We start from the raw sequence: 11,795 nt of genomic DNA on the forward strand, positions 1-11,795 counted from the left end.
TATAAAAGGAAAAAAGCATCCGTTAAAAGACTAAGTGAAATTATAGGGTAACCTGTTAGTGTATTAGGCAAAGTGTTGTTGTTACTTCACAGTTGATAACTAAATTGTGTGTTTTTTTCCTTCATTAGCCATATTTTCCATAAGACATGTGTTGACCCATGGCTGTTAGAACATAGGACTTGCCCCATGTGCAAATGTGACATTCTCAAAGCTTTAGGAATTGAGGTAAATATTGCAAAATTATTTATATGAAAGGAGCTCAAGCAGTGTGTTATTTATGTACCTGGGCCTTTGGGAAAATAAAAACTTTATTTTTTAGCTATGCAATGTGTTAGACTTGCAGTTTATACCACAAAGTGGACGTATTTACATCATAGTGACAGTGAGGTGCCATGTTGGACCACTTCCATTTTCCTGCTTCCTCTCTTTCCTCAAATATACTTTTTTGGGGTCATAATTTGAAGTAATGACCATATAACCTACCAACCGGCTTCTGATACACCATCCTGGTTGGTTATTACTCTCTTACTATGGCATAGCAACCAAATTTGTAGTTAAATAACATGTATAATTTCAGAAAGTATAATAAACAACCACTATATTTTACACCTGAAACTAATATAAAATAATATCGAATGTCAACTCTAATCAAAAAGTAAAAAGTAAAAAATTATATTTGGTAAATGAAAAAAACTATCTTTCACAATGCGTGCAACAGAAAGTTAAGCTCAACAAAATCTTCCTGATTTGAGGAGAAATGTAGAAGACAGTGGTTTTCAATTCCCTTAGGGAACAGCATGAGATTTTTTTTGATTACCTACCTTGTACCAGGCATTATATTATGAAGTGCTGGCATCATCCAGATGAACATGTCAGATATAATGACAGTCTGCTTGTAACATCTTTTGTCCAACTCATGGACCTAGTTTCTTTAATTGCTCTGGTTGGACCAACAAGAGATTTTTGTGATTATAGGTTTAAAAGGTTAAAAGCATTACTGTAATAAGTCACCTATGAAGAAACTATGTAATCCCATGTCAAGGAAAAGCATGTACCCTGAGAATCTTTTAATTTGTTCAAATGCATTCCAAAGGTGAATGTTGAAGATGGATCAGTGTCTATACAAATCCCTGTATCCAATGAAACATCCAATAGTGCCTCACCTCATGAAGAGGATAATCGCAGTGAGACTGCATCTTCTGGATATGCTTCAGTTCAGGGAGCAGATGAACCACCTTTGGAGGAACACATGCAGTCAGCAAGTAAGCACCATGCTGAGGTTCAAGTGTCCCACAAATGATCCATCGTGGATCATGCTTCTGCTTTTTAGCATTTGTTCCATTCACGCATTAACATATTTCAGATTTTTTTCTATGAAGAGCAATGCAATACAGGATGTACCCTTACCTTAACTTAATATACATGTATTCAAATGCACCTGAAATAGATGACAAGCATCAGGAGTGGGGATTATTCACAGAAGGAAACGATTTATTGGAAAGTTTCTCTCTGATGCATTTAATTTCTGGCTTATTAACTTACAGAGTCTAAGGAGTAACTTTAAACTTTAGAAGCCATTGTATTTTGCAGATCAATCAGAAATTAAGATAAAGGAGTTCTGAAATGATAAGATAGAATTTGATTTACGAAAGCTAGACTTATACACAACTTAGGAACCCATCTTTTGCACAGATCAAAACTTTAAGAATGGTGTGTGCTGCCATCTGTTGATTATTTACCATGAAATGAACAAAACTTGCAAACTAAAATTGAATATAGTAGTGCCCCCTTATCCTCGGTTTCACTTTCCGTGGTTTCAGTTGCCACCATGTGAAAATATTAAATGGAAAATTCCAGAAATAAACAATTCATAAGTTTTAAACTGTGTGCTGTTCTGAGTAGCATGATGAAATCTCATGCTGCACATGTTCCCCACCCATTGGTCACTTAGTAGCCACCTCGGTTATCAGATGATTGTCATGGTATTACAGAGTGCTTATGTTAAGTAACCCTTATAGTAGCCTAATGCTATGTCACAATGCCTATATAGTTCACCTCACTTCATCTGATCATATCTCACATCATTACAAGAAGGGTGAGTACAGTACAGTAGATATTTTGAGAGATCACATTTACCTGACTTTTATTACAGTATATTTTTATGAAGTCTTATTCTTAGTTGTTGTTAATCTCTACTATGCCTAATTTATTAATGAAACTTTATCATGGATATGTATGTATAGGAAAAAAACAGAATGTATGTAGGGTTCAGTAGTATCCGCAATTTCAGGCATCCACTGGGGGTCTTGGAGCGTATACCCTGCAGTTAAGGGAGGACTACTATATATTATTTTCAGAATTCATGTGAATCAGTTATACAGCTTAGTAATATTATGTCAATGAAGAAATTTTAGCGAATTCTGTTTACTTTTGTTCTTAGAAAGAGAAAACTCCTATAACAAATTATGTTTCCTTTCTTTAATTTTCATCTTTTTCATGGCGTTTGATGGTTTGAACATTTTTTTCTCAGTCCTCATTTTGAGATAACCTAATTCTGACATACAAGTAGAAGAAAAACTAAATGTCAAGATGACTTGCAAAATGTCAAATATCAGCTTCCTATGACATAAACCTTTGTCCTCTGTAGGCTTATCAGTGCCATGTAATACCATTTCTTAAGATGTCATGAGGAATACTATAATGCAACTGCAACCCTCATATTGCAAGTAATCTAATCTTCAGACATATTGTAGGGTATAAAGTCATCATAAGAATCTAAGTCATCTCTGAATTATTCTACCTATAATAGAGAGTTATTGTCTGTTTGCCCCAGATGAGATTTTGTTCCCATAACTGTGTGGTAATAGAATTCGGTGAAGATAAAGGAGAGTGTACAAGATAATTCAGTTTATTGCTAGGCTTATTAAGAAAAAGTTCCAACCTACTATTTTTGTTCTTCTTTGTGGGAAAGAGTGGTAAGTTGAACAGTTTTGGCAGAGAATTTGAGAAGGAAATGAAATGATGACCTATGTTCCTCCTCCTGTATTCTTTATCTGGATGAATAGTACTAATATGCGCACAAGTACCTCAAACCAGAAACTAGGGAGATTTTTGATTCTTCCCTCTCCCCTTTCCTATTGATTCAATATCCTTTATCTCTAATCTACCCTCTAATTTCCAACTTATAATTCCATGGTCATTATTTGAGCCACTGTCTTCTCTCTGCCCATTCCTTCCACTCTTCTTCCCCCCAAGAAAATAGGGAAGCCCTGTCTAACTCCTATTCTTTCTTTAAAACTTGACCCACTTTGTGAAGCCTCTCTTGACTTGCATGTGTGGCCCTACTGTCTGCTTCCCTAGAACTTCTGTCATTGTACTTGTTGCACTGAATTGTATTAAAACTTTTAAAAGTTTCTTTGGGTAAGAGTAGTATCTTATTACTCACTATTGTGTATCCAGCAACTAATACAGCCTGCCACATAATAGACATTCAAATCAGCGTTGAATGAATGACCACCTAGAATAGATTTATCTGTGATTATGTATTACTAGTTTGGGCATCTTGGCCATTAAACATTGATTATTATGGCGATAGTTGATTTAAATAACTTTGTAAATATAGTTGATTAGTTCATATCAGTGTGTCCTATCACTGATAAATTGTATTAGAGCACTGTTTTTTTCAAACTTAATCATACATCGAGTCACCTGGGGGGGCTTGTTAAAACAGTGGGGCTACCACCAGTTTCTGTCTGGGCTGGAACCTGGGAATCCGCATTTCTAATAAGTTCCCAGGAGATACTGATGCTGCTGGTTCAGGGGCCACACTTTGAGAACCACTGAATAAGGGCCTTATTTCTTAACTCTGGCTGCACATTAGAATCACCCAATAAAACTTTAAACATTACTGATGCCTGGGTTCTACTTCAGAATGGTTAAATCAGAATCTGTGAGGTGTAGGGACCAAGAACAGGTTTTTAAAATTTTATTAATTTTATTTAATTTCAAAAAAATTCAGGCCGACTGAAAAAAGTTTCAAAAATAATACAAACAATGCCTGTCACCCAACTTTTCCAAATATTAACATCTTATATAACTCTATACAATGATCAAAACCAGGAAATTGTGGCGACAGAGAGAAATCTAACTTTGGGAGATGAACACACAGTATAAACATATATATGCCCTATTGTTAAAGTGTACAGCTGAAACTTATTGGATTTTCTTAACCAATGTCACCATAAAAATAAATAAATTATAAAAAAACAGGAAATTGATAAAATATTAACTAAACTACAGATGTTACTCAAATTTCACCAATCGATCCACTAATGTCCTTTTTCTGCACCTTTTTCTTTTTTCCCCCCAGCTTTATTGAGATACACATACTTGACATATAACATTGTGTAAGTTTAAGGTGTACAACATGATAATTTGATATATATATTGCAAAATTATTACCACATTAATGTTAATAAAACCATCTCATATAATTATAAATATTTAATATCCACTCTCTTAGCAAATTTCAAGTATATAATACAATGTTAACTATAGTCTCCATGCTGTACATCAGATCTCCAGCACTTATTCATCTTATAACTGGGAGTTTGTACCTTTTGACCAACATTTCCCCATTTCCCCTACTTCTTATCCCCTGGCAACCAACATCTTACTCTCTGTTTCTATGAGTTTGGCTATATCTTTTATTTTAGATTTGACACATAAGTGAGATTGTATTGTATTTATCTTTCTCCAACCTATTTCACTTAGCAGAGTGTCTTCAGGGTCCATCCATGTTGTTGCAAATGACAAGATATTCTTATTTCTCATGACTGAATAATACTCTGTGTATATGTAATCACATTTTCTTTACCCATTCCTCTGTCAGTGAACATTTAGGTTGTTTCCATGTCTTGGCTATTGAGAATAATGCTGCAGTGATCATGGAGATACAGATAGCTCTTCAAAATAGTGATTTAACTTCCTTCAGATATATACCCAGAAGTGGGATTCCTGGATTGTATGGTAGTTCTATTTTTTAATATTTTGAAGAATCTCCATACTGTTTTCCATAGTGGCAATCTCAGTTTACATTCCTATCAACAGTCCCTTAGTTTTTCTTTATACTATATCCTTGCCAACACTCACCTCTTTTTGATAATAGCTATTCTAACAAGTGTGAGGTGATATCTTATTTTGGTTTTGGTTTTCATTTTTCTGATGATTAGTGATGTTAAGCATCTTTTCATGTAACTGTTAGCCATTTGTACATATTCTTTGGAAAAATATCCATTTCCTCTGCCCTTTTAAAAATTAGGTGTTTTTTTTTTCATTTTGTCTTGTTTTGTTGCTATTGAGTTGTATGAGTTCCTTATATTTTTTGGATATCAACCCCTTATCTAATAAATGGTTTGCAAATATTTTCTCCCATTCTGTAAGTTGCCTCTTCATTCTGTTGATTGTTTCTTTTGCTGTGCAGAAGCTTTCTAGTTTGATATAGTACCACTTGTTGATTTTTGGTTTTGTTGCTGGTGCTTTTGGTGTCATATCCCTCTCCCCCCAAAATGTTGCCAAGACCATTGTCAATGAGCTTTTTCCCTGTTTTCTTCTAGGAATTTAATGGTTTCAGTTTTTATGTTCAAGTCCTTAATCCATTTCGAGTTCATTTTTGTGAGTGCTGTAAAGTAGGGATCCAGTTTCATTCTATTGCATGTGAATATCCAGTTTACTCAATATCATTTATTGAAAAGACTATCTTTTCCCCATCGAGTGTCCTTGGTTCCCTTGTCAAATAGTTCACTGCATATGCATGGGTTTATGTCTGATCTCTTGATTCTGTTCCATGGATTTATGTGTCTTTTTATGTCAGTACCATACTATTTTGATTACTATTGCTTTATAGTATAGTTTGAAATTAGGAAGTATGATACCTTCCACCTCATTCTTTTTCTTGAGATTGCTTTGGCTATCTGGGGTCTTTTATTGTTCCATATGAATTTTAGGATTGGTGTTTTTTTTCTACTTTTCTGAAAAATGACATTGGAATTTTGGTAGGGATTGTGTTAAATCTATAGACGGCATCGGGTAGTATGGACATTTTAATAATAATTGTTTCGTTCCATGAACATGGGATCTTTCCATTTATTTGTGTCTCCAATAATGTTCATCAGTTTTTATTGTACAGGTTTGTCATCTACTTTTAAAATTATAAGTATTTTGTTATTTTTGATACTATTGTAAATGGAATTTTATATCTCTTTTAGGTATTTCATTGTTAGTGTATAGAAATGAAACTGATTTTTGTATGCTGATTTTGTATCCTGCAACTTAACTGAATTCATTTATTAGTTCTAATAGTCTTTTGGTGGAGTCTTTAGCATTTTCTCTATACAAGGTCATGTCATCTGAATACAGAGACACTTTTACTTCTTTTTTTTTTGATTTTGAGGGCTTTTATTTGTTTTTCTTGACTAATTCCTCTGGCTATGACTTCTAATAGTATGTTGCATAGGAATGGTGAGAGTGAGTACCCTTGCCTTGTTTTAGATTTTAGAGGAAACGCTTGCAGCTTTTCATCACTGAGCAAGATATTAGCTGTGGATAAGTCATATGTGGCCCTTATTATGTTTGGTTGTGTTCCTTCTGTACCCAATTTGTTGAGAGGTCCACAATGTATTTAATTGTAATATCTTCTTAGTTTCCAATCTTTGACTATTCTTTAGTCTTTGTCTTTCATGACCTTGACACTTTTGAAGACTACTGGTCAGTTATTTTGTAGAATGCCCTTCTATTTGGCTTGTCTGCTGTTTCCCAATAATTAAATTCATTGTCCTTTTCTATTTTAGGCAAAAAAAATACTATGGAAATGATGTGCCCTTCTCTACCTCATATCATGCAATGAGACACATGATGTCCATGTCTTATTATTGATGATTTTAGCTTTGCTCATTTGGTTAAGATGGTATCTGCTAAGATTCTCCTTTTAAAGTTACTACTTTTACTGTTATAATTATTAATACCTTATAGAGAGACACTAAGAGACTATGCTAATATCCTGGTTCTCATCATACCTTTACCACCAATTTTAGCAATTATTGGTGCTTCTTTGTTGCAATAATTATTATGAAGTGTGTGCCAATGATTATTTTTTTATTCCCATCCTTCTTTCTATATTAACTAAGCTTTTATTTTAAGGAAGAACTATCCTTTTTCCCCATTTATTTATTCAATTATTTATTTATGATAATATGGACTTATAGATCATTATTTTATTCTATAATATAACTCTCATGATTTAGTAATTGCTTAGATTGTCCTAGTTTTGATTATTGAGAATTCTCTCAAGTCAGTTTCCATTTTCTTTCAATAGGTCCCATCGTTTTTTTCTTTCTTTTTTCTTTTTTCTTTTTTTTTTTTTTTGAACCCTTCCTTACTTTCTGGCACCACAAGATGTTCTAGGCCAGGGATTGGCAAACATTTTCTGTAAAGGGCTGGATAGTAAATAGTTTAGGCTCTGAAGGTCATAAGTCTCTATTGCATTTCATTTGTTTGTTTGTCTTACAACTTTTTAAAAATATAGAAGGCACCCTTGGCTATGGGTTTTGCTTGCAGGCTGTAGTTGCTTATCCTTAGGCTAGAATATAGGTTAATCTTGTACTCTCCTTGCCCTAGCCCTAGAATCAAACATTTCTTCAAAGGAGCTTTTATTGTAGAACAGTATTTCAAATCTAAGATCTGGGCACTAGGTGTGCTCATTGCTATTGAGGTGTCTGTCTGTCTGTCTGTCTATTTATCATCTGAAAAACAGTGAGTTTGTACTGATACATCCAATTCCAATCTAATACCACAGAGTTTATTCTAGCCTTCCCCTTTCTTTATTTGTAATTTCTTTCTCTTACAGTGAAAAACCTGGCTCTCATTTTCTACAATATATTTACTTATTTGTTCAATCCTAAAACATACATAAAATAATTTAAACATTGCTAACTCACAGCCCTGTGAAAAACAATTTCAGTAACTAGTGTACAGTTCTTTTTTTCTTAGCCTTATGGGATATAGCCAAAATATTGTTTTCCAAAGTTACTTAAGTTAGTTCTTTTCTTTGCCACTCTCTTAAGGATGGTTATATATATGTCATCTATAATATAATTATGTTCATTTGTTACCATTTTTATTCCATTGTAGGCACTCTCCCCAAATTCCTGGTTGTTTTATGTTTGTTTGTTTGTTTGTTTGTTTTGTCTGTCTATGCATTTGAAAAAGCATAAATAATTTTTTAATTGATTGAAATACAAAGCTAGGTTTAAGAATTTGTATTGAGGATAGAGAAGGAGAGACATAACTTTGGTTTTAAGGAGACTGTAATCTAGGTAGAATTAAGTACACATGTTAGTGAAGAAAACTAATTGTAAATCAATATAATGCAATATGTGCTTTATGTAAGACATAGCATAAACCATATAATTATTCAAGGATCAGGGAATGAATGTAATAATTAGAGTATGATGGAATTAAACAAGAAATGCTCCTTAGACATGAGTGTCAAATATTATCTGAAAGAAGAGAAGGATAAAATCACCCTAAAATTGCTATTTCTTTCTAAAGATGAAAATCTGCAGCTGGTAAACCATGAAGCAAGTTCCGTAGCAGTGGATGTTGTTCCTCATGTTGACAACCCAACCTTTGAAGAAGATGAAACTCCTAATCAAGAGACTACTGTTCGAGAAATTAAATAATAAAATCTATGTTAATAGAAAACTTGAACATTTAGTAATAACAGACTACCAATCAGGGCCTAGTTTACTATTAATGAACTGGATGAGCTTAATAAAGTTAGAATGATAAAGTGCTTCTGAGATGACTAATATTATGCTATAGTTAAATGGCTTAAAATATTTAACCTATTAACTTTTTTCCACGAACTCATTACAATGTTTTTCATAGGCAAGTTTCCCCTTAATAGTGATAGCAAGATTTTTAAACATTTAAAACTGTCTTCAAGTAGTCATGTTTTTCATTTATAACAATTTTCTTATAAAAACATACTGCTTTTAAAATGTGAAGTAGCCGTAATCACTATTTTATGATAATATCTTAATTAAAAATACTACTACTTTAGCTTGGGCTATATGTGTCAGGGTTTTTCTCCAGGTGCTTATATTGATCTGGAATTGTATTGTAAAAAGCAATGCAAACTTAGGTTACTACTCCATGAAATGTCTATTTAAGCTACATTAAGTTGATAAAATAAGATTAAAGCAAAATACTCATTTTAATTACTTCTTGTTTTAAAATTAGGCTAAATGTACTTCATGTAAGTGTCAAGCATAGTTTGTCAGAGAATATGGACTGGACTGGATTAATTGATATATTAGTGACACCAATTTGACACAAGATTACACACAAAAAGTTTCCTTACAAAAAAACTTTATAACTATTTCTCAAACTTTATGAGATTTTCAAAAGCAGAGTATATAAATTATCATACTACTTGAAAATGATAAGTTATACAAAAATTGGTAATTGATTTTTGTGTATGAATTAGTTTACAGAAATTATTCTGTAGAAAATATTTTCTAAATAATGTTGACTTTGAAAATTGAGTTTACATTTTACCTAAATGGGCTAAAATGACATTAGGTAAACTAAAATTCTGTCCATGTAGCTATAAATTTTGTGAATGCATTCTTTTATGTGTTTGAAAAAGAATAGGGAGGGAGAGAATTCCAGGTGCCTTAATATAAAGTTTGAAGCTTCATTCACCAAAGTTAAATAGAGCTATTTAAAAATGCACTTTATTTGTATTCTATGTGGCTCACTTTTGGTTTGACTTTTGTTTCCAGTGCAAATTCTAGCAGAAGTTAGGCCAAAGCAGAAGAGACATGTATTTTTGTTTGCTAAATGTAGACTGGATGAAACCATTACATTCTTGTATACTGATTTGAAATGCTGTAAATATGCCCTGATTTGTATTGATTCTCTTTAAGTATAAAATGTAAATAAAATATTCCAATAAAAGTTTGTGTCTGATGTTTAGTAATCATATACTAACTTTTCATATATGCTTAGATTTGGGAGGAAAAAACGGTTGGCTATAAATGGTAATTGATATATCTGATCAATAAAAACTAAAACTTTAGTATGGTGTACATTTACATATTTCATTACATAGAAACTGTTACCATTGTAATATAACTACATCTACCATGAATTATTTTAAAAGTTCAGCAAGGTAAATAATAAGGTTGACCACTGATAATATAAGGTTAGAAAAAGACCTTGATGCCAGTCTATCTTTATACTACTCAAGACTTAAGGTCATTTTATTAAAGTTTTCTTTTCTTTCTGCCTTCTCTTTGGCAGTATGATTATTGAGAAGCTGTTAATAAGTTAAGTGCATCTTTTTCTTTTGTCAAACATGTTAAGAGTAAACGGATACTTGGAACACCTCAGAACTATGATTATCAAACCGAGGTACACATATGTCTTATGTGGCAATGTGCCAGGTATATGTGTGTATGATGCCATACAGTAAACTTGACCTATATTCTTAGAGGGTTACTTATTTCAACTTTTATGGGGGTTCTTTTGGGGGGGGGACTTTATAATTTTTGAATTTTAACACTATTGAAGTATAATTTACATACCCAAAATCTACCCATTGCAAATGTACAGTTTTTTTTGGTCATGATTTTATTAACCAATATCACCCCAATAATTTTTTAAAAAGTAAATGTACAGTTCTGTGATGTTTAGCAAATGTTGTGCAACTTCACTACAATCCAGTTTTAGAACATTTTATCACCCAAAAAAGTTCTCTCATAATCCACTTGCAGTCAATTTTTGCTTTTATTCCCAGCCCTAGGCAACCACTAATCTGCTTTCTGGCTCTGTAGATTTGCCAATACTGGGCATTTTATATAAACAGAATTATACAATATGTGGTCTTTTCTGACTGACCTCTTTCACTTAGCATAATATTTTGAAGATTCATCCATGTTGAAGTGTGCATCAGTACTTTGTTCCTTTTCATTGCTCAGTAATATATCCCATTGTATGGATATTCTACGCTTGGATATCTATTCATCACTTAATGAACACTTAGGCCGTTTCCACTTTTTGGCCTTTATGGATAATGGTGCTTTTCACATTCACACGTGAGTCTTTGTATATGTTTTCGATTCTCTTGGGTATATCATATGCAAAGGAGAGGAATTCCATGTGACTTGTGAAATTTCTTCCAGCTATTTTTGATAATAAAATAGTTTGAACAACAGACTCTATTATTCTCACACAATAATCAAATACAAGCTGATTCCCTTAAGTGGCAGTAGGTGTATTTGTATATATAGGGAGTCTCTAACTTAAGAAAGAGGAGTTTTCTGAGAGTTCATTTGTAAGTTAAGCAGAAGTCAGGTTGTAATATCTTATAAGTAGGAACATACATGGTTCCCAGGTAAATCAGTAAAAATATGTTTAAAGACACAATTGTAATGCTAAGAACATTCCTCCCCAACCCCTCTATATCTACTTTTCGTTCATTTACTAAATATTTTAAGTTCTGTAAGATCTGGAAGAATTTTATTACCTTAGACTTTAACAAATTTTGAGTTATTTACCTTACTCATCACCTCTTCTGTTTGGAGTGGAGATTTAAGATATTTCCAAACATAATGTGAAATTTAGGTTTACATACTACATGAGACTTAAATTCATGATTATGGTGGGCCTTTTGCCCTCCAGAGATAAATGTTCATCGTCCTCTACCTTAGAGCCAATTCAGTGGAAAATTT

General features: G+C 32.8%; 1 protein-coding gene across 2 annotated transcripts in view; it reads left to right on the top strand.

The window, feature by feature from the left end:
- Nucleotides 1–10,224, top strand: part of RNF128 (ring finger protein 128) — an 89,635-nt gene extending 79,411 nt beyond the window's left edge. Inside the window, exons 5-7 of one of the 2 annotated variants that reach the window (XM_016148466.2) lie at nt 129–225; nt 1,094–1,262; nt 8,608–10,020. In XM_016148466.2, the coding sequence (XP_016003952.1) occupies nt 129–225; nt 1,094–1,262; nt 8,608–8,738 (397 nt within the window). In that variant the 3' untranslated portion in view covers nt 8,739–10,020. Of the gene's footprint in view, nt 1–128; nt 226–1,093; nt 1,263–8,607 lie in introns of both variants that reach the window. The other variant, XM_016148459.2, reaches the window with a different exon arrangement.
- Nucleotides 10,225–11,795: the final 1,571 nt, after the last annotated feature.

This window comes from Rousettus aegyptiacus, unplaced genomic scaffold (assembly GCF_014176215.1).
Source record: "Rousettus aegyptiacus isolate mRouAeg1 unplaced genomic scaffold, mRouAeg1.p scaffold_m13_p_9, whole genome shotgun sequence".
Classification (NCBI taxonomy): domain Eukaryota; kingdom Metazoa; phylum Chordata; class Mammalia; order Chiroptera; family Pteropodidae; genus Rousettus; species Rousettus aegyptiacus.